Here is a 24406-nt window from a genome sequence, read left to right as displayed (position 1 = left end):
TGTTTGCTTAGTGCGCCTCCTGTGACGTGTTAAAGGACAGAATATTAAATATTAAATAATCCTAATAACTTCATTTATATAGCATTCCTCTAAACAAGGTTACAAACTGCTTCACAGAAAAATTTACAGCAGGCAAAAAGAACACAACTAGAAAATAAAACAGAAGAAATAATAAAACATCTTGGGATAAAAACTGTGTTGTTAGAGTCAAATGATCAAACCCAAAAGTATTAAGAATTTATTAATCATATTTAAAAGTTGTTAATGATGTAATCCTCCTGAAAACTGAAAAAACTAACTGACCTTAAAGTACAACACACTTTGTTTATAAGTGGCGGACCCTGCCACCATTCTAGCTACAAAACGGAGTTCTGGGGATCTTATTTACCTCCTGAGAACAGCTTGTTTATATTCACTTCAATTTGTATTATTAGCTCATTAATATTGTAAATATTAAAGTTCTGAGTTTGAATTTTTTCTCCCAAAATTACGCAGTGCTTCTTTAAGTTTCAAATGATAAAACTCAGGATGAAATAGAGACGAAGAGGGTTAGATGAAAACATTTTCACTGTAATGGAAACATTTGAGTCGAGAGTCATAAACTCACTGATGGAGACCGGATCAGAACATTTCTTGTACCTTTTTTCTTGCCGTAGATCTCCACTTCACACAGAATCAAATACCTTGTTCCTGGTAAGAACACGGTGACGTAGCGCCCTGAAACTTGTTCAGTACATTTGAAGTCATTCCACTGCCCTTGCTTGAAGTTTGTGATCTCTGTACACCTGAGAGAAAGAGAAAGATGAACACAGTATGAGAGAGAGAAACAGACAGGACATGAAGAGTGATGCTTCTGTGGGATGAAATCTGTGATTGGCTCTGAAGAAGCTGACAAAGCCAGAAAGTCCCACAGTCACCTGGGCATCAAACACACCATGAGACAGAAACAGTCTCCGCCCATAATCCTGAACCTTTTGTTAGGTTTCACCACATCTGTTATATTCAAGGTTCAATTCTGCAACATTCAGTATATTTCTGTCAGTTCTAACCCTTGAGGCCGATCATGGACACATCACATGCAGAACAAAAATACTGGACGAACAGAAGCTTGAAAATGTGAAGCTGTTTAAAGTAACATGAAGGTTTTACATTTTGTTGTTGGTGCCGTCGTTCTCACGAGAGTTCCCGACGTGGATCTGAGCACCGTTCACATAAATATTGTTTCCGTTGTAGATGCTGACCCAAGAAATGTCGTAGACACCCAGCAGGTCAATTCTCCACCAGGGTTTCCACTGCCAGGGTCTGGTGTGAGCACATGCTGACTCATCCCCATCAGTAGCTCTTCCAGAAGAGTAGGGGAACACATCTATGTAGTTTGATGACTGGGATGTGATGCTGTTAGTTGTGTTGATGAGATCTGTGTTAGAGAACAAAACAATATTCAAATATTTTTACATGAAGAGAGAGAAATGAAACTGATCACTGTAAAGAAATGTTTGCTTGGTGCACCTCCTGGGACGTGTTAAACGTATTAAATCGGACCGGATCAGAACATTTCTTGTACCTTTTCTCTTGCCGTAGATCTTCACCTCACACAGAATCAAATTGCTTGTTCCTGGTAAGGACACGGTGACGTAGCGCCCTGAAACTTGTTCAGTACAAGTGAAGTTATTCCACTGCCCTCTGTTGAAGTCTGTGATGTGGGTACAGCTGAAAGAAAGAGAAAAATGAAAACAGTGTGAGAGAGAGAAACACACAGGACATGAAGAGTGATGCTTCTGTGAGATGAAATCTCGAAAGTTGTAAAAGGCAGAAAGTCATCTCGGCATCTGGGCATCAAACACACCATGGTACAGAAACAGTCTCCGCCCATAATCAACAGTGACTGTGAGAGCTATTAAGGAAAATACGCTGCCACCACACAGATTTATTTACATATATATAATATTGTACCAGCGGTTAATACCATTCATCTCATTCCATCACATCAAATATATTTACGGTTTCATTCTGCGCCACTCATCTTTCACTCAGTCGTAAATCTATCATCACAGGAGCTGTGAAATCGTCAATGTGACTGAAAATTGAACGGAAGATTTTAACAATCATCAGAACTACATGACGGATGCAGAACTGTTCTCAGAAATAAACTTTACGATTAATAAATGTTTTATTTGCAATACAAATAAATATTACAATCATAATCATAATAATTATAACTTTATTTATAGAGACATTATATAGACAAACAGGACATGCTGAAGCCTGAAAATGTAAAGTAAAGCTATTTAAAGTAACATGAAGCTCTTACATTTTGCTGTCGATTCTGTTGTTGAAGGACCCAATGTGGACTCGGACAGGAGCACCGGTCATGATGGTATCATTCTGGTCTTTGCTGAAGATACTGACACAAGAAATCTGGTAGACACCCGACAGCTGAACTGTCCACCAGGTGGAGTTATCTGGACTGTTAGGTCTGGTTATGCCACATGTGTCTGTACGTCCATCAATAGCTCTCTCAGGATGGTAGTCGTTCACGTTCACTGTTGATGACTGGAATGACTTGACTGTTGTCTGAATGAGATCTGCACATGAAAACAAAACATATGTAGAGTAATTCACTTTAAAAACATTATGCATTTTTAGTTTTGAAATACTGTTTTAATGTGTTTTTATATGACTTTTCTTAAAAAAAAAAAAATCCTTCTATTGCATTAAGTTGATATTTCAGCAGAGCCATAAGGTGTCTTTTGTGTTTACATGCACTTGCACACATTTTCTTTAAATCTTTACTAAAATAACAGCAACTTTTTCTATGTGAAGACATTAAACTGATCGGTGTACAGAAATGTTTTCAGTCCTACCTCCTCCTGCAGGGCACCTGTCGCTCGTTATGAACTGCGCTCCTCCTGTGAAATGTTGAACACTGTTTAAGAATTTCTGTTTCCATTCAGATGTTTTTGATTTCAGTAATGTCAAAGTTACTGGCAGCTGTGACATCATTTGCTGGGTAATACAGCAGAATTACAATATCCAGTCCTTCAACACTTAGTGCAGAGCAGTCAACAGGAAGACGATAAATAAGGACTTTAGTTTAAAATTCCTGATTCACAGTTTTGTGGATGGGCCCTGCGTCTCATTCTGTGTAGGAGTCATTTTAAAAAGAGCTGCTTACCGATCAGAGCGATGAACAACAGACGCCACAGCATCTTGACTGTGGAGGAGAAAATACAGAAGCATCGATATCAGTTAAATGTTGGACACAGACGACCACAGACAGCTCAACCAACGGCTTTAACTGCACTAATGAATCTATATTTACTTCTATAAGACGGAGAAAGACTCTGTGAGGACTCTGTGAAGGTAAAAGACAGCTGAGGTTGTTCTGACCTCACTCACCTTGTTCACCTCCTCTCTCCACAGTGACTGATGCTCTCTCCTGCAGCTGTATTCGTACTCGTCACCCTTCCTGCTGCTGCCTGTATGGAAATAGACTGATCTCACTAAATGTCACCGCTCACAGTACACATGTTGTTTTCAGCTGCACACCAATTTACATGTGTCGACGTCTGAGCCTAACAGTCTCCAGGTTTGGTTTTCCCCAATGAGAATGTTTTGGTTCACATTCAAATGACTTGTCGGTTCTTTGGTATCTGCTTCAACAGAGGAGGTTTGTGAGCGTACACATGGCAGATTATGTTTGTACACACTTGTTTCCCGGCTGCCTCCAGGAAGCTGCAACATTAATTTGGATATGTGTTCCATGTACAGGTTAATAAATGGCACTTTTGATGGACTGCTGACACTGTTTATACTTTAAACAGAGAATAACATGATACTATTAATAACATCAGTAGTCCTTATAGTTCTTTTCCACTGTAACATTCATCTACAGAACTGTCAAGACGGTTTTTAATCATTTAATCACAGCAGACGGTGCAGATGTGAGTTTTTATGCCCACAGCAGTGATGATGTCGTGCAGAGGTGTGTACTGAGAGAGTGAGGATGACGTCACGGAGAGCAGCGATACACATTGTTGTGGATCTGCTCTGCGTCTCATTGTGAGTACGAGTAATTCTGTTTGTTGTAGAACGGTTCTGAAGCAGGGAGACTGTTGCAGAGCAGGCAGGTGTGGAGGCTGGTTGGAGGAGGCTGACGAGGACCGGACAGGAAAGGACAGGAGAGCAAGTATCATTCAGACAATCAGAGTTTTAGTCCAACAACACAGTGAGCTGCAGCACAGCCGGGTCAGAACGGTACCACACAGGTGAACTGATGGAGAGCTGCAGGTGTGCAGGATGATTGACAGCAGCAGGTGGGCGGAGCATCACCCACACACACAAACATTGAGGGAGGAGACACACACACACACACACACACACACACACACTGAGGGAGGAGACACACACACACACACACACACACACACACAAACACTGAGGGAGGAGACACACACACACACACACACACACACACACACACACACACACACTGAGGGAGGAGAGACACACACCCACACACACACACACACACACAAACACTGAGGGAGGAGACACACATACACACACACACACACACACAGGGAGGAGACACACACACTGAGGGAGGAGACACACACAGATACACACACACACTGAGGGAGGAGACACACATACACACACACACACACAGGGTGGAGACACACACACACACACACTGAGGGAGGAGACACACACACACACACACACACACACACTGAGGGAGGAGACACACACACACACACACACACACACACACTGAGGGAGGAGACACACACACACACACACACACACACACTGAGGGAGGAGACACACACACACACACACACACACACACTGAGGGAGGAGACACACACACACACACACACACACTGAGGGAGGAGACACACACACACACACACACACACACACTGAGGGAGGAGACACACATACACACACACACACACACACACTGAGGGAGGAGACACACACACACACACACACACACACACTGAGGGAGGAGACACACACACACACACACACACACACACACTGAGGGAGGAGACACACACACACTCAGGGAGGAGACACACACACACACACACACACACACACACTGAGGGAGGAGACACACACACACACACACACACACACACTGAGGGAGGAGACACACACACACACAGGGAGGAGACACACACACACACACACACACACACACACACACTGAGGGAGGAGACACACACACACACAGGGAGGAGACACACACACTGAGGGAGGAGACACCCACACACACACACAAACACTGAGGGAGGAGACACACACACTGAGGGAGGAGACACCCACACACACACACAAACACTGAGGGAGGAGACACACACACACACAGAGGGAGGAGACACACACACTGAGGGAGGAGACACCCACACACACACACAAACACTGAGGGAGGAGACACACACACACACACTGACGGAGGAGACACACACACACACACACACACACACACACTGAGGGAGGAGACACACACACACACACACACACACACACAGAGGGAGGGGACACACACACAGAGGGAGGAGACACACACACACACACACACACACACACACACTCACACACTGAGGGAGGAGACTCACACACACACACACACACACACACAGGGAGGAGACTCACACAGACAGGGAGCCAACCAGGAACAAGAGGGAGGAGCCAAACACAATGAGAGAGATGGACTGAGTCTAATCTTCGACAGTTTGTGGTTAAAGTTTGAATGTTTTAGAGTCAAAAAGTTGTTTTTCTCTCGAGCTCCTTCTGCAAACTTCTCCTGCTGTGACTTGACGTACAGTCAGCTGCTGCTGCTGACGTTGTTACAGGTAAACACATGAGCTCGTCTCATGTTCCGGCCTCTCTTCTGTGACAGAGAGCTGCAGGCCTGCGTCTGTCTGAACATGGCCGAGGGGGGTTGTGGGCGTGGCTGACAGGATGAAGCTAACCGCCGTCACACAATCAGAAAATAACTCTGTTCATCTAATCGAGGGTCTGAGGACAGAGGATGTTGTTAGATGTACAGATCATAAAAGCTCACTGAGGCAACGTGATTGTGATTTTGTGGCTGTATGAATAAAATAGATTTGAGCATCATCCTACACCTCCGAGCTCGTATCTTCCAAGCTAACACTCTGGTTAGCCTTCATGCTTTCAGGGTCAGTGAACTGTAACCTGCTAACAGCTGAGTGGGAGCGTCAGATGGACTCACTGAAGACAAATGAAGAGAAGGAATCATTCAAAGAACGTCTCAACTTTTACTTTATTTAGACTTTTTATTTGCACACAAAAAACTAATATTGTAAAAAAAAGGCACGTTTGCATTCAGAGAGACAACATGTACAGAGAATGTCATTCAAAACACAAACTGTCTGCTGCAAATGTTTTATATCAGCGAAGGTTTTACAAGATAAAAGATTTAAAAGTGACGAGACGTTTCAAAATGTTCCCTCGTCATCTCAGTCTGGAATGTCTGAAAATTCTCATGGCTTTAATTTTTACACTTATAAGAATAATTAGAATTAGAACAAAAGTAAAAAGTATATGATGAAAACAAAATTAATTAAAACATGTCATGTATGTAATCATATTATTCTTATTTTTCAAAGCTGCTACATGAATAAAGTTTGATTGATTCTAACATCAGTGATTAAGTGGGAGCAAACAGATCTCAAGTTACGTGTCAACAGAGGCGTCATTTTTTCACACCTGACGAAAAAACAGGCTGCGTAAACACCGGCTGCACCCGATTGGATGAATGTTATTCGATTAGCCGTGTGCAAACGTGTTCCTGCAGACATTTTAGGATTAAAAAAGTCCCGCAGCTGCAGAATCTTTCTTCATTTTCACTTAACAATCTTTACTTTTTGATGGTTTTCCACCTGATTTGCATAAAGTAACCATAAATTCAACTTCATGAAAACGAGGGGCGGGCGACCCAGCGCCACGTCTCATGAAACATGACGCGCCGTTACCTGAACGCATCGCGGGGCTTCCTGCAAAGACAGTGAACGAGAAGCGTGAAAATGACGGATCCTGTGGACACGTACCTCAGAACAACACAACATGATATCATCACCACATGGATTATAATATAAACACAGTATTATAGATTCAGTTCAAACACATCTAACAAAGTTAAAGCGCATGCACGTCCTAAAATATGGAGTTAAACTACAGAGATGACTGCAGGGTCACTTATATCTGCGGAGCTGAGGAAACTAAAACTTCTGACAGATGAAATTAAACTCAGCGTAGTCAGACTTGCTGAACCACTTATGGCCCTCAGCTCTTTCCATGACAGCACTCCTGTCACAATCTCCTGTTTTTTCCCCTGGAGCCCAGCGGTTGAACTCCAAGCGATGATCAGCCACCCAGAACCAAACCTCCAGGATGCAGGTGTAGTGGAGGCCCAGCCACAAGAAGGGAGTGTCGGCTTTCCGGGCCTCCAGCTCAGCCAGGGTCTGGTCGTCTTCATCGAGGATGGTAGCCAGGTCCATGTCTTTCCCCCTGCAGTACTCCAGGGCATGTTCCCACGTCTTGTTCTTCTTGATCAGCTTAAAGGGCGATGCTACAAAATAAATGAAAAAAAACATACACAACAAGGGTTTTAAAACTGTGTTCTTATCTGGCAGCAGATCTGAACATGTACTCCATCATGTCGGTGTTTCCTGCTGTAAAAGACACAAAGACATCGCTCTCATCACAGCCTCATCCTCAGGAAAAACAAGCTACAACTTTTTCATTCTCATAAAGGAACAATCCACCCAAAAATGAAGGTCAGTCTCTATTTATCCACCCAGACGCTACAGGGAGAAGAGACTAACGTCTTTTCAAAGTAATTTCTCTCTCTCTTTTTTAAAGTTTTGAAACTAGTAACACTGTTTTCTGCCGTTAAGTTTGTAAAATGATTAAAGTGTAACTGTAAGTAAAAACGTAAAAAATCTATGAATCCCATCACAGTACGATCTGTCTGTTTCCTCAGAATCAAACGAACCTTGTGGATTGGAAATAAAATACAGACTACAGACTGTCTATGTGTTCCTGCATCAAACCTTGAGCTCTGTGTCGTCACCTGTTGAAAAATAGCCAAAGAAGAACGAGCCTTTACCTCGATAAGATTCAACAAGTACACAGTAAGTCCATTTAAATTCCACCTATCAATACGCCTCGTGTCAAAATGCTCACTGTAATGGAAACGTTTGAGTCGAGCGTCATCAACTCACTGATGGAGACCGGATCAGAACATTTCTTGTACCTTTTTTGTTGCCATAGATCTCCACTTCACACAGAACCAAAGGCTCTGTTCCTGGAAAGGACACGGTGACGTAGCGCCCTGAAACTTGTTCAGCACAAGTATAGTTATTCCACTGCTCTTCTATGAAGGGTGTCATGTTTGCACAGCTGAAAGAAAGAGAAAGATGAACACAGTATGAGAGAGAGAAACAGACAGGACATGAAGAGTGATGCTTCTGTTGGATGAAATCTCTGATTGGCTCTGAAGAAGCTGACAAAGGTAGAAAGTCCCACAGTCACCTGGGCTTTAAACACACCATGAAACAGAAACAGTCTCCGCCCATAATCCTGAACCTTTTGTTAGGTTTCACCACATCTGTTATATTCAAGGTTCAATTCTGCAACATTCAGTATGTTTCTGTCAGTTCTAACCCTTGAGGCCGATCATGGACACATCACATGCAGAACAAAAATACTGGACGTACAGAAGCTTGAAAATGTGAAGCTGTTTAAAGTAACATGAAGGTTTTACATTTTGTTGTTGATGCCGTTGTTCTCACGAGAGTTCCCGATGTGGATCTGAGCACCGTTAATATTAGTATTGTCCGCATCAGTGTTGTAGATGCTGATAACAGAAATGTTGTAGACACCCAGCAGGTCAATTCTCCACCAGTGTTCCGCCTCCATTTCTATGGTGTGAGCACATGCTGCCTCATTCCCATCAGTAGCTCTACCAGAAGAGTAGATGACCCCTTTCCCATCTGTGTAGTCTGATGACTGGGATGTGATGCTGTTTGTTGTGTTGATGAGATCTGTGTTAGAGAAAAAAACAATATTCAAATGTTTTTACATGACGAGAGAGAAATGAAACCGATCAGTGTAAAGAAATGTTTGCTTGGTGCGCCTCCTGGGACGTGTTAAATGACAGAATATTAAATATTAAATCGTCATAATAACTTCATTTATATAGCATTCTTCTAAACAAGGTTTCAAACTGCTTCACAGAAAAATTAACAGCAGATAAAAAAACCCTACACAACTAGAAAATAAAACAGAAGAAATAATAAAACATCTTGGCATAAAAACGGTGTTGTTAGAGTCAAATGATGAAACCCAAAAGTATTAATAATTCATCAATTATATTTAAAAGTTATTAATGATGCAGTCCTCCTGAAAACTGAATAAACTAACTGACTTTAAAGTACAACACACTTTGTTTATAAGTGGCGGACCCTGCCACCATTCTAGCTACAAAACAGAGTTCTGGGGATCTTATTTTTCACCTGAGAACAGCTTGTTTATATTCACTTAAATTGATATTATTACCTCATTAATATTGTAAATGTTAAAGTTCTGAGTTTGAATTTTTTCTCTAAAAATTACGCAGTGCTTCTTCAAATTTCAAATGATAAAATGCAGGATGAAATAGAGACGAAGAGGGTGAGATGAAAACATTTTCACTGTAATGGAAATGTTTGTGTCGACCGTCATCAACTCACTGATGGAGACCGGATCAGAACATTTCTTGTACCTCTTTTCTTGCCGTAGATCTCCACTTCACACAGAATCAAATGCCTTTCTCCTGGTAAGGACACGGTGACGTAGCGCCCTGAAACATGTTCAGTACATCTGAAGTCATTCCACTCTCCTCCTTTGAAGTTTTCGATCTCTGTACACCTGAAAGAAAGAGAAAGATGAACACAGTATGAGAGAGAGAAACAGACAGGACATGAAGAGTGATGCTTCTGTGGGATGAAATCTCTGATTGGCTCTGAAGAAGCTGACAAAGCCAGAAAGTCCCACAGTCACCTGGGCATTAAACACACCGTGACACAGAAACAGTCTCCGCCAATAATCCTGAACCTTTTGTTAGGTTTCACCACATCTGTTATATTCAAGGTTCAATTCTGCAACATTCAGTATATTTCTGTCAGTTCTAACCCTTGAGGCCGATCATGGACACATCACATGCAGAACAAAAATACTGGACGTACAGAAGCTTGAAAATGTGAAGCTGTTTAAAGTAACATGAAGGTTTTACATTTTGTTGTTGGTGCCGTTGTTCTCACGAGAGTTCCCGATGTGGATTTGAGCACCGTCCACATGATCACGGTTACTGGAGTAGATGCTGACACCAGAAATGTTGTAGACACCCAGCAGGTAAACTCTCCACCAGGGGTTCCCCTGCTTTTCTTCGGTGTGAGCACATGCTGACTCATTCCCATCAATAGCTCTTCCAGAAGAGTAGGAGAAGTTTTTGTTATCTGTGTGGTTTGATGACTGGGATGTGATGCTGTTTGCTGTGTTGATGAGATCTGTGTTAGAGAACAAAACAATATTCAAATATTTTTAAATGATGAGAGAGAAATGAAACCGATCAGTGTAAAGAAATGTTTGCTTGGTGCACCTCCTGGGACGCGTTAAACGTATTAAATCGGACCGGATCAGAACATTTCTTGTACCTTTTCTCTTGCCGTAGATCTTCACTTCACACAGAATCAAAGGCTTTTTTTCTGGTAAGGACACGGTGACGTAGCGCCCTGAAACTTGTTCAGCACAAGTGAAGTTATTCCACTGCCCTCCTTCGAAGGGTGTCATGTTTGCACAGCTGAAAGAAAGAGAAAGATGAACACAGTATGAGAGAGAGAAACAGACAGGACATGAAGAGTGATGCTTCTGTGGGATGAAATCTTGAAAGCTGTAAAAGGCAGAAAGTCATCTCGGCATCTGGGCATCAAACACACCATGACACAGAAACAGTCTCCGCCCATAATCAACAGTGACTGTTAGAGCTATCAGGGAAAATACGCTGCCACCACACAGATTTTTTACATATATATAATATGGTACCAGCTGTTAATACCATTCATCTCGTTCCATCACATCAAATATATTTAAGGTTTCATTCTGCGTCATTCATCTTTAACTCAGTCTTAAATCTATCATCACAGGAGCTATGAAACTGTCAATGTCACTGAGAATTGAACTGAAGATTTAAACAATCATTGAAACATTACATGCAGAACCTTTCTCAAAAATAAACTTACAATCGAATACATTTTTTATTTACAATAAAAATAAATATTACAATCAAAATCAGAATAATTATAACTTTATTTATAGAGACATTATATAGACATTATATAGACAAACTGGACATGCTGAAGCCTGAAAATGTAAAGTAAAGCTATTTAAAGTAACATGAAGCTCTTACATTTTGCTGTCGATTCTGTTGTTGTGGGACCCAATGTGGACTTGGACAGGAGCACCGGTCATGATGGTATCATTCTGGTCTTTGCTGTAGATACTGACACAAGAAATCTGGTAGACACCCGACAGCCGAACTGTCCACCAGGTGGACTTATCTTGACTGTGAGGTGTGATTGTGGCACATGTGTCTGTACCTCCCTCAGTAGCTGTCTCAGGATGGTAGAGGTTCACTGTGTATGACTGGAATGACTTGACTGTTGTCCGAATGAAATCTGCACATGAAAACAAATCATATGTGGAGTAATTCACTTTAAAAACATCATGCATTTTTAGCTTTGAAATACTGTTTTAATGTGTTTTTATATGACTTTTCCTTAAAAAAAAATCTTGCACTTGCACACATTTTCTTTAGATCTTTACTAAAAAAACAAAAACTGTTCGGTGTACAGAAATGTTTTCAGTCCTACCTCCTGCTGAGTCAGGGCACCTGTCGCTCGTCGTGCACTGCGCTCCTCCTGTGAAATGTTGAACACTGTTTAAGAATTTCTGTTTCCATTCAGATGTTTTTGATTTCAATAAAGTCAAAGTTACTGGCAGCTGTGACATCATTTGCTGGGTAATACAGCAGAATTACAATATCCAGTCCTTCAACACTTAGTGCAGAGCAGTCAACAGGAAGACGATAAATAAGGACTTTAGTTTAAAATCCCTGATTCACAGTTTTGTGGATGGGCCCTGCGTCTCATTCTGTGTAGGAGTCATTTTAAAAAGAGCTGCTTACCGATCAGAGCGATGAACAACAGACGCCACAGCATCTTGACTGTGGAGGAGAAAATACAGAAGCATCGATATCAGTTAAATGTTGGACACAGACGACCACAGACAGCTCAACCAACGGCTTTAACTGCACTAATGAATCTATATTTACTTCTATGAGACGGAGAAAGACTCTGTGAGGACTCTGTGAAGGTAAAAGACAGCTGAGGTTGTTCTGACCTCACTCACCTTGTTCACCTCCTCTCTCCACAGTGACTGATGCTCTCTCCTGCAGCTGTATTCGTACTCGTCACCCTTCCTGCTGCTGCCTGTATGGAAATAGACTGATCTTACTAAATGTCACCGCTCACAGTACACATGTTGTTTTCAGCTGCAGACCAATTGTATGTGTCAAAGTCCGAGCCTAACAGCCCCCTGGTTCTGTTTACCCTGATGAGAATATTGTGGTTCACATTCAAATGACTTGTCGGTTCTTTGGTATCTGCTTCAACAGAGGAGGTTTGTGAGCGTACACATGACAGATTATGTTTGTACACACTTGTTTCCCGGCTGCCTCCAGGAAGCTGCAACATTAATTTGGATATGTGTTCCATGTACAGGTTAATAAATGGCACTTTTGATGGACTGCTGACACTGTTTATACTTTAAACAGAGAATAACATGATATTATTAATAACATCAGTAGTCCTTATAGTTCTTTTCCACTGTAACATTCATCTACAGAACTGTCAAGACGGTTTTTAATCATTTAATCACAGCAGACGGTGCAGATGTGAGTTTTTGAGCCCACAGCAGCGATGATGTCATGCAGAGGTGTGTACTGAGAGAGTGAGGATGATGTCACGGAGAGCAGCGATACACATTGTTGTGGATCTGCTCTGCGTCTCATTGTGAGTACGAGTAATTCTGTTTGTTGTAGAACGGTTCTGAAGCAGGGAGACTGTTGCAGAGCAGGCAGGTGTGGAGGCTGGTTGGAGGAGGCTGACGAGGACCGGACAGGAAAGGACAGGAGAGCAAGTATCATTCAGACAATCAGAGTTTTAGTCCAACAACACAGTGAGCTGCAGCACAGCCGGGTCAGAACGGTACCACACAGGTGAGCTGATGGAGAGCTGCAGGTGTGCAGGATGATTGACAGCAGCAGGCGGGCGGAGCATCACCCACACACACACACATTGAGGGAGGAGACACACACACACACACACACACACACACAGGGAGGAGACACACACACACACACACACACACACACACACTGAGGGAGGAGAACACACACACACACACACACACAACACTGAGGGAGGAGACACACACACACACACACACACACACACACACTGAGGGAGGAGACACACACACACACACACACACACACACACAAACACTGAGGGAGGAGACACACACACACACACACACACACACACACACACACACAAACACTGAGGGAGGAGACACACACACACACACACACAGGGAGGAGACACACACACTGAGGGAGGAGACACACACACACACACACACACACACTGAGGGAGGAGACACACATACACAACACACACAGGGGGAGACACACACACACACACACACACACTGAGGAGGAGACACACACACACACACACACAACACACAGCCCGCGGGAGGAGACACACACACAGAGGGAGGAGACACACACACTGAGGAGGAGACACCACACACACACACAAACACTGAGGGAGGAGACACACACACACACACTGACGGAGGAGACACACACACACACACACACACACACACTGAGGGAGGAGACACACACACACACACAGAGGGAGGAGACACACACACAGAGGGAGGAGACACACACACACACAGGGAGGAGACACACACACACACACAGAGGGAGGAGACACACACACAGAGGGAGGAGAGACAAACCCACACACAGAGGGAGGAGACACACACACACACACACACACACACACACACAGAGGGAGGGGACACACACACAGAGGGAGGAGACTCACACACACACACACACACACACACACACACACACACACACACACACACACACACACACACACACGCTGAGGGAGGAGCCAAACACACAGAGAGGGATGGACTGAGTCTAATCTTCGACAGTTTGTGGTTAAAGTTTGAATGTTTTAGAGTCAAAAAGTTGTTTTTCTCTCGAGCTCCTTCTGCAAACTTCTCCTGCTGTGACTTGACGTACAGTCAGCTGCTGCTGCTGACGTTGTTACAGGTAAACACATGAGCTCGTCTCATGTTCCGGCCTCTCTTCTGTGACAGAGAGCTGCAGGCCTGCGTCTGTCTGAACATGGCCGAGGGGGGTTGTGGGCGTGGCTGACAGGATGAAGCTAACCGCCGTCACACCATCAGAAAATAACTCTGTTCATCTAATCGAGGGTCTGAGGACAGAGGATGTTGTTAGATGTACAGATCATAAAAGCTCACTGAGGCAACGTGATTGTGATTTTGTGGCTGTATGAATAAAACAGATTTGAGCATCATCCTACACCTCCGAGCTCGTATCTTCCAAGCTAACACTCTGGTTAGCCTTCATGCTTTCAGGGTCAGTGAACTGTAACCTGCTAACAGCTGAGTGGGAGCGTCAGATGGACTCACTGAAGACAAATGAAGAGAAGGAATCATTCAAAGAACGTCTCAACTTTTACTTTATTTAGACTTTTTATTTGCACACAAAAAACTAATATTGTTAAAAAAGGCACGTTTGCATTCAGAGAGACAACATGTACAGAGAATGTCATTCAAAACACAAACTGTCTGCTGCAAATGTTTCATATCAGCGAAGGTTTTACAAGATAACAGATTTAAAAGTAACGACACGTTTCAAAATGTTTCCCTCGTCGTCTCAGTCTGACTTTTATGTAACATCTGATAATTCTAATAGATTTAATTTTTACACTTGTAAGAATAATTAGAATTAGAACAAAAGTAAAAAGTATATGATGAAAACAAAATTAATTAAAACATGTCATGTATATAATCATATATATTATTCTTATATTTAAAGGCTGCTACATGAATAAAGTTTGATTCTAACATCAGTGATTAAGTGGAAGCAAACAGATATCAGGGTACGTGTCCACAGACGTGTCATTTTTTCACGCCTGACAAGAAAACAGGCTGCACCCGATTGGACGAATGTTACTCGACAAGCTGTGTGCAAACGTGTTCCTGAAGACATTTCAGGATTTAGGAAGCCTTGCAGCTGCAGAATCTGTCTTCATTTTCACTCAACAATCTTTACTTTTTGACGGCTTTTCACCTGATTTGCATAAAGTAACCATAAATTCAACTTCATGAAAACGAGGGGCAGGCGACCCGGCGCCACGTCTCATGAAACATGACGCGCCGTTACCTGAACGCATCGCGGGGCTTCCTGCAAAGACAGTGAATGAGAACCGTGAAAATGACGGATCCTGTGGACACGTACCTCAGAACAACACAACATGATATCATCACCACACGGATTATAATATAAACACAGTATTATGGATTAATTTCAAACACATCTTATAAAGTTAAAGCGCATGCACGTCCTAAAATATGGAGTTAAACTACTGAGATGACTGCAGGGTCAGTTATATCTGCGGAGCTGAGAAAACTAAAACTTCTGACAGATGAAATTAAACTCATCGTAGTCAGACTTGCTGAACCACTTATGGCCCTCAGCTCTTTCCATGACAGCACTCCTGTCACAATCTCCTGTTTTTTCCCCGTCAGCCCAGCGGTTGAACTCCAAGCGATGATCAGCCACCCAGAACCAAACCTCCAGGATGCAGGTGTAGTGGAGGCCCAGCCACAAGAAGGGAGTGTCGGCTTTCCGGGCCTCCAGCTCAGCCAGGGTCTGGTCGTCTTCATCGAGGATGGTAGCCAGGTCCATGCCGTTCCCCCTGCAGTGCTCCAGGGCATGTTCCCACGTCTTGTTCTCCTTGATCAGCTTAAAGGGCGATGCTACAAAATAAATGAAAAAAAACATACACAACAAGGGTTTTAAAACTGTGTTCTCATCTGGCAGCAGATCTGAACATGTACTCCATCATGTCGGTGTTTTCTCCTGTAAAAGACACAAAGACATCGGTCTTATCACAGCCTCATCCTCGGGAAAAAAAACAACCTACATCTTTTCTATTCTCATAAAGGAACAGTTCAACCCAAAATGAATCTCAGTCTCTAATTATTCATCCCGATGCTGATGTGAAGTGACAGGGTGAAGAGAGTAAAGTGTCTTTTCAAATGATTTTCTCTCTCTTTTTATAAGTTTTGAAACTAGTGACGCTGTTTTGCCGTCAAGCTCCAGAAATGTTCTGTAGACTACAAAACTTGAAACCCCACGAGGGTGAGGCGATAATAACTGAATCTGAATGTTTTGGGTGAACTGTTCCTTTAAGTTTGTAAAATGATAAAAGGGCAAAATGTAACTGTACATAAAAATGTGATAAAATCTATGAATCACAGGCAGTCTGTCTGTTTCCTCAGGGTCACATGAACTTTGTGGATTGAAAATAAAATTACAGATTTCAAGCGATTCTGTTTTGTCTTTGTGTTCCTGCATCAAACCTTGAGCTCTGTGTCGTCACCTGTCGAAGAACAACCAAAGAACAACAAGACTTTATCTCAACAGGCTTCAACAATTACGTTTGAGTCGAGCATCGTCTCACTGATGGAGACCGTATCAGAACATTTCTTGTACCTTTTCTCTTGCCGTAGATCTCCACTTCACACAGAATCAAAAACCGTGTTTCTGGAAAGGACACGGTGACGTAGCGCCCTGAAACTTGTTCAGCACAAGTATAGTTATTCCACTGCTCTTCTATGAAGGGTGTCATGTTTGCACAGCTGAAAGAAAGAGAAAGATGAACACAGTATGAGAGAGAGAAACAGACAGGACATGAAGAGTGATGCTTCTGTGGGATGAAATCTCTGATTGGCGCTGAAGAAGCTGACAAAGGTAGAAAGTCCCACAGTCACCTGGGCATCAAACACACCATGACACAGAAACAGTCTCCGCCCATAATCCTGAACCTTTTGTTAGGTTTCACCACATCTGTTATATTCAAGGTTCAATTCTGCAACATTCAGTATATTTCTGTCAGTTCTAACCCTTGAGGCCGATCATGGACACATCACATGCAGAACAAAAATACTGGACGTACAGAAGCTTGAAAATGTGAAGCTATTTAAAGTAACATGAAGGTTTTACATTTTGTTGTTGGTGCCGTTGTTCTCACGAGAGTTCCCGACGTGGATCTGAGCACCGGTCATATTAGTATGTGTCCTTTTAGTGTTGTAGATGCTGATACCAGAAATGTCGTAGAAACCCAGCAGGTCAATTCTCCACCAGGGTTTCTGCTTGTCTTCGGTGTGAGCACATGCTGTCTTATTCCCATCAGTAGCTCTTCCAGAAGAGTAGGAGACATCTGCTGTGTAGTTTGATGACTGGGATGTGATGCTGTTTGCTGTGTTGATGGGATCTGTGTAAAAGAACAAAACAATATTCAAATGTTTTTACATGACGAGAGAGAGATGAAACCGATCAGTGTAAATAAATGTTTGCTTGGTGCACCTCCTGTGACATGTTAAATGACAGAGTATCAAATATTAAATAATCATAATAATTTCATTTATATAGCATTCTTCTAAACAAGGTTACAAACTGCTAGACAGAAAAATTAACAGCAGATAAAAAAAACCACACAACTAGAAAATAAAACAGAAGAAATAATAAAACATCTTGGGATAAAAACGGTGTTAGAATAAAATGATGAAACCCAAAAGTATTAAGAATTCATGAATTATATTTAAAAGTTATTAATGATGCAGTCCTCCTGAAAACTGAATACCGTATTGACCAGAATATAGGACGAGTTTTTTTTCGATTAAAATTATGTGAAAAAGTGGGGTCGTCTTATAATCGGGGTCTAACCGTTGACACATGCTGATAGTTGTCTGAGTCTCTACACGACCACAACAGCAGAGGGCGCCAGCTTATTGTAGAGACGTCACTGACACTGTGGCTGGGGTTATCTGTCAATCACAGCGGAGAAGAAGTGACAGGAGATGAAAAATGGAGAGACGCGGTGATTTTACGGAGCAAAGTGGATCAAGTGTGGCAAGTTTACAGACATCTGAGGCGGAGCTATGATGCTAATTTTAAGATAATGGTGATCAATAAAGCAGAGGCACCAAACAACTGACAGCCAGCCAAGAAATATGGAGTTACGGAGTGTAACGTCTGAAGATGGCGGGTCCAAAAAACCGTCTGAAAACGCTAACAGTAAGAGAAAAGCTTATCGTGGTCCTCTAAGCGGCCGCTTCCAAGAGACTGACAGGAAGGTGTGGAGTTTGTTATTGAGAAACACATTTTGGTTATCAGAGTCTTTTTCTGAAGATTAGTCTTGAAAAAAAGGGGTCGTCTTATAATCAGGGTCGTCCTATATTCGGGTCAATACAGTAAACTAACTGACTTTAAAGAACAACACACTTTGTTTATAAGTGGTGGATCCTGCCACCATTCTAGCTACAAAACAGAGTTCTGGGGACTTATTTTTCACCTGAGAACAGCTTGTTTATATTCACTTAAATTTGTATTATAAGCTCATTAATATTGTAATTATTAAAGTTCTGAGTTTGAATTTTCTTCTCCAAAAATTCCGCAGTGCTCCTTCAAGTTTCAAATGATAAAACGCAGGATGAAATAGAGATGAAGAGGGTGAGATGGAAACATTTTCACTGTAATGGAAACGTCTGTGTTGACCATCATCAACTCACTGATGGAGACCGGATCAGAACATTTCTTGTACCTTTTCTCTTGCCGTAGATCTTCACTTCACACAGAATCAAAGCCTTTTTTTCTGGAAAGGACACGGTGACGTAGCGCCCTGAAACTTGTTCAGTACAAGTATAGTTATTCCACTGCCCTTTGTTGAAGGGTCTCATGTTTGCACAGCTGAAAGAAAGAGAAAGATGAACACAGTATGAGAGAGAGAAACAGACAGGACATGAAGAGTGATGCTTCTGTGGGATGAAATCTCTGATTGGCTCTGAAGAAGCTGACAAAGGTAGAAAGTCCCACAGTCACCTGGGCATCAAACACACCATGACACAGAAACAGTCTCCGCCCATAATCCTGAACCTTTTGTCAGGTTTCACCACATCTGTTATATTCAAGGTTCAATTCTGCAACATTCAGTATGTTTCTGTCAGTTCTAACCCTTGAGGCCGATCATGGACACATCACATGCAGAACAAAAATACTGGACGTACAGAAGCTTGAAAATGTGAAGCTGTTTAAAGTAACATGAAGGTTTTACATTTTGTTGTTGATGCCGTTGTTCTCACGAGAGTTCCCGACGTGTATCTGAGCTCCGACCACATTATTACGCCTACTGGAGTAGATGCTGACACAAGAAATGTTGTAGAAACCCAGCAGGTCAATTCTCCACCAGGGTTTCTGCTTGTCGTTGGTGTTTGCACACAGTTTCTCATTCCCATCAGTAGCTCTTCCAGAAGAGTAGGAGACACCATGTGCTGTGTAGTCTGATGACTGGGATGTGATGCTGTTTGTTGTGTTGATGAGATCTGTGTAGAGAACAAAACAATATTCAAATATTTTTAAATGACGAGGGAGAAATGAAACCGGTCCATGTAAAGAAATGTTTGCTTGGTGCGCCTCATGGGACGTGTTAAACGTATTAAATCGGACCGGATCAGAACATTTCTTGTACCTTTTCTCTTGCCGTAGGATCTTCACTTCACACAGAATCAAAGCCTTTTTTTCTGGTAAGGACACGGTGACGTAGCGCCCTGAAACTTGTTCAGCACAAGTGAAGTTATTCCACTGCCCTCCTTCGAAGGGTGTCATGTTTTGCACAGCTGAAAGAAAGAGAAAGATGAACACAGTATGAGAGAGAGAACAGACAGGACATGAAGAGTGATGCTTCTGTGGGATGAAATCTTGAAAGCTGTAAAAGGCAGAAAGTCATCTCGGCATCTGGGCATCAAACACACCATGACACAGAAACAGTCTCCGTCCATAATCACCTGTGACTGTGAGAGCTATTAAGGAAAATAAGCTGCCACCACACAGATTTTTTACATATATATAATATTGTACCAGCTGTTAATACCATTCATCTCGTTCCATCACATCAAATATATTTAAGGTTTCATTCTGCGTCATTCATCTTTAACTCAGTCTTAAATCTATCATCACAGAGCTATGAAACTGTCAATGTCACTGAGAATTGAACTGAAGATTTAAACAATCATTGAAACATTACATGCAGAACCTTTCTCAAAAATAAACTTTACAATCAATACATTTTTTATTTACAATAAAAATAAATATTACAATCAAAATCAGAATAATTATAACTTTATTTATAGAGACATTATATAGACATTATATAGACAAACTGGACATGCTGAAGCCTGAAAATGTAAAGTAAAGCTATTTAAAGTAACATGAAGCTCTTACATTTTGCTGTCGATTCTGTTGTTGTGGGACCCAATGTGGACTTGGACAGGAGCACCGGTCATGCTGGTATCAGTCAGGTCTTTGCTGTAGATACTGACACAAGAAATCTGGTAGACACCCGGCAGCCGAACTGTCCACCAGGTGGACTTATCTTGACTGTGAGGTGTGATTGTGGCACATGTGTCTGTACCTCCCTCAGTAGCTGTCTCAGGATGGTAGAGGTTCACTGTGTATGACTGGAATGACTTGACTGTTGTCCGAATGAAATCTGCACATGAAAACAAATCATATGTGGAGTAATTCACTTTAAAAACATCATGCATTTTTAGCTTTGAAATACTGTTTTAATGTGTTTTTATATGACTTTTCCTTAAAAAAAATCTTGCACTTGCACACATTTTCTTTAAAACTCTACTTTATATAAAAAAAACACAAACTTTTTCTACATGAAGAAACCAAAGAAGAAGAAATTCACTCCTACCTCCTCCTGCAGGGCACCTGTCGCTCTTTATGAACTGCGCTCCTCCTGTGAAATGTTGAACACTGTTTAAGAATTTCTGTTTCCATTCAGATGTTTTTGATTTCAGTAATGTCAAAGTTACTGGCAGCTGTGACATCATTTGCTGTGTAATACAGCAGAATTACAATATCCAGTCCTTCAACACTTAGTGCAGAGCAGTCAACAGGAAGACGATAAATAAGGACTTTAGTTTAAAATCCCTGATTCACAGTTTTGTGGATGGGCCCTGCGTCTCATTCTGTGTAGGAGTCATTTTAAAAAGAGCTGCTTACCGATCAGAGCGATGAACAACAGACGCCACAGCATCTTGACTGTGGAGGAGAAAATACAGAAGCATCGATATCAGTTAAATGTTGGACACAGACGACCACAGACAGCTCAACCAACGGCTTTAACTGCACTAATGAATCTATATTTACTTCTATAAGACGGAGAAAGACTCTGTGAGGACTCTGTGAAGGTAAAAGACAGCTGAGGTTGTTCTGACCTCACTCACCTTGTTCACCTCCTCTCTCCACAGTGACTGATGCTCTCTCCTGCAGCTGTATTCGTACTCGTCACCCTTCCCACTGCTGCCTGTATGGAAATAGACTGATCTAACTTAACGTCACCGCTCACAGTACACATGTTGTTTTCAGCTGCAGACCAATTTACATGTGTCGACGTCTGAGCCTAACAGTCTCCAGGTTTGGTTTTCCCCAATGAGAATGTTTTGGTTCACATTCAAATGACTTGGCGATCGGCGCGTTCAAGTTGAACTCCAGCTGACCTCCTGCAACAGCGAGATCTGCTGGCGACTGCGGGGGCGGAGATACAGACGCCGAGTTGAACCTGTGTTGTCTGCATGCAAGACACAGCAGTTAACCACTTCTCTATCATCACCACCAGTAAGGTGACAGAACTGAGCAATTTATTGACGACATCATCATCACATAATTGTAACACTGTACATATTTTTTTTTGATATTCTTACATTGCCTTTTACTTTTTACTTGTTCTTCTTACTCTATTTATGATGTGTGAATAACAGGATGCTTGTAAAATTTCGCTGTACACTGTACAATGACAATAAAATGATTCTGATCTTTCAGGGTTGTTGCGTTACATGAAGGATTTTATAGGTTTAATTCACGTTGACCATCCCATAGGTGTGGCCACACGGCTGCTACCTATCTGAAAGTATGTGATATTTGAGTTTTGTAAAGAGGCACAGGCTATGGAAATTCATCGAAAAACACGCCTCATATACGTCAGCTTAGATAAAAGTCAATTAGAGCAAAGTCCCTACGTCATGAAGGTGGGTCTAGACTGCTCAACTGCTCCGCAGCCGCCTTGCTCCTGTGATAACTTTAGGTCGTGTGACATCAGATGTGGAGCAGAAACCACTCCCATCCAGGCAGCGCCGTCCCTCCCTACACGCAGAACATGTGCTGTGCGTAGGGCCCCACGATCCATGGGGGGCCCCATTTTGCACAAGCGGATGCATTCTCTGCAAATGCGCAAAGGATGCGCAACCCTGCAGGGAGGCTGACCAATCAGCGGTCAGATGCGCCAACAGGCAGTCGGATGCAGGTGGAGAGATGGCCTCTAAATGGAAACATGAATTGGGAGCAAGCAAAAGAAAGACAAAAGTCAAAACAAGAGGAGGCTCGCGCTTAACTTGAAGGTGGTGGGTATGTTGTTGAAATAAAAAAGAAAAACTTTGTGGCATAAACACCCCAGATGCTAATCATGAGACAGAAGAGAGGATAATTCTGTCTAGATGTGGACTGGAGATTATATTTTCCAGTGGATGTAATGATCATTTATTGAATGTCTTGTTAACTGCATATACATTCACCTCTGTTGAAAAAGGAGTGGTTAATTGACCAGTTGGTGGTCGTATGTTGGCTCAGGTTTATAGCCTATCAATCTAGTTTTGGGCTATTTTTATGGAGGTAATATATATATACATAATATCTATACATATACATATATATATACATATACATATATATATATATATATAGAGAGAGAGAGCGAGAAGGTGACGATAATCCTTTATTTGACCCACAATGGAGAAATTTAAAGCGTTGCAGCAGAAAACAGCAGTGTAGGAATATAGAACCTAAGTATATAAAAATACTGAAATATTGAAATATCCTCAAATCAAATCATAATGAATATTATTATTAGTTGTAGTCGTCTTTGCATTTATTGCATTTTAATCTTTGTGAGGCTAGTATTTACATACATTTTATTGTGTAATTTACCATTAAGACCAAAACAAATCTTAATAATCTGCTTGTATGATGGATTTCTTGTCATAACAGGGTGAAGTTTGTTACTAAGGGTGACACGGAGCCAGCGCCCAGTACACCACAGGGCCATCAAGCACCATGTCATCTGTAAAAGGCTTGTACCATTGTTTAAAGAGACTGTTCATTTCATTTGTTCCTACTAATAAGGTTGTAAACCTAAATGGCATTTTGTGATACAGTCATTTTGTATTGGGGGGGGCTCAAAATAAAATGTTGCTTAGGGCCCCAGTTTGGCCAGGGGCGGCCCTGCACCCAGGTCATCGTGGACACATTTTAACCAGCATGCATTGTGATTTAGGCTGCGCGGCGCTTCACATTGCTGCGATCATGAACTCACCTAGTTTTTAGGCGTCTGCTTGTGAGTGTAGAAATGACAGATAATGTTTGTACTCACTTGTTTCCCGGCTGCCTCCAGGAAGCTGCAACATTCATTTGGTTATACGTTTCAGGTTAAGGTTAATAAATCACTGAGGGAGGAGACACACACACACATACACACTGAGGGAGGAGACACACACACACACTCACACACACACACTCACACACACACACACATACACACTGAGGGAGGAGACACACACACACACACTCACACACACACTGAGGGAGGAGACACACACACCCACACTCACACACACACTGAGGGAGGAGACACACACACACACACTCACACACACACACACGCACACACACACACACACACACACACACATACACACATTGAGGTAGGACACACACACACACACACACACACTGAGGGAGGAGACACACACACACATACACACACTCTGAGGGAGGAGACACACACACACACACACACAC

At 42.2% G+C, this 24406-nt stretch overlaps 2 protein-coding genes across 2 annotated transcripts in view; both read right to left on the bottom strand.

Moving 5' to 3' along the window:
• Positions 1 to 12519, bottom strand: part of LOC115573250 (uncharacterized) — a 40768-nt gene extending 28249 nt beyond the window's left edge. Inside the window, exons 1-7 of the mRNA XM_030403960.1 lie at positions 12493 to 12519; positions 12269 to 12307; positions 11955 to 12002; positions 2312 to 2585; positions 1565 to 1710; positions 1150 to 1417; positions 640 to 785 (exon numbers count right to left, since the gene is read on the bottom strand). Of these exons, the coding sequence (XP_030259820.1) occupies positions 640 to 785; positions 1150 to 1417; positions 1565 to 1710; positions 2312 to 2585; positions 11955 to 12002; positions 12269 to 12302 (916 nt within the window). The 5' untranslated portion in view covers positions 12303 to 12307; positions 12493 to 12519. The remainder of the gene's footprint in view (positions 1 to 639; positions 786 to 1149; positions 1418 to 1564; positions 1711 to 2311; positions 2586 to 11954; positions 12003 to 12268; positions 12308 to 12492) is intronic.
• A 2400-nt stretch (positions 12520 to 14919) lies between these two features.
• Positions 14920 to 19198, bottom strand: LOC115573254 (C-type lectin lectoxin-Phi1-like). The gene is made up of 4 exons (XM_030403964.1): positions 19089 to 19198; positions 17489 to 17759; positions 16979 to 17124; positions 14920 to 16239 (listed from the first exon to the last, which is right to left on the bottom strand). Exons 2-4 carry the CDS (start codon positions 17548 to 17550, stop codon positions 15890 to 15892), a joined length of 558 nt encoding a protein of 185 aa, XP_030259824.1. The 5' UTR covers positions 17551 to 17759; positions 19089 to 19198; the 3' UTR covers positions 14920 to 15889.
• Between the last annotated feature and the right edge of the window lie 5208 nt (positions 19199 to 24406).

Source organism: Sparus aurata, chromosome 21 (genome assembly GCF_900880675.1).
Source record: "Sparus aurata chromosome 21, fSpaAur1.1, whole genome shotgun sequence".
Taxonomy (NCBI): domain Eukaryota; kingdom Metazoa; phylum Chordata; class Actinopteri; order Spariformes; family Sparidae; genus Sparus; species Sparus aurata.
Note: the sequence above shows the minus strand (reverse complement) of the source record. Positions and strands in the feature narration are given on the sequence as shown.

Coding starts and splice junctions, on each gene's coding strand:
- LOC115573254 (XM_030403964.1), bottom strand. CDS start 17,550: ATGACCGGTGCTCAGATCCACGTCGGGAACTCTCGTGAGAACAACGGC. Junction 17,125..17,488: donor AACGGCACCAACAACAAAAT/GTAAAACCTTCA, acceptor TCTTTCTTTCAG/CTGTGCAAACATGACACCCT. Junction 16,240..16,978: donor GATCTACGGCAAGAGAAAAG/GTACAAGAAATG, acceptor TTTATTTTGTAG/CATCGCCCTTTAAGCTGATC.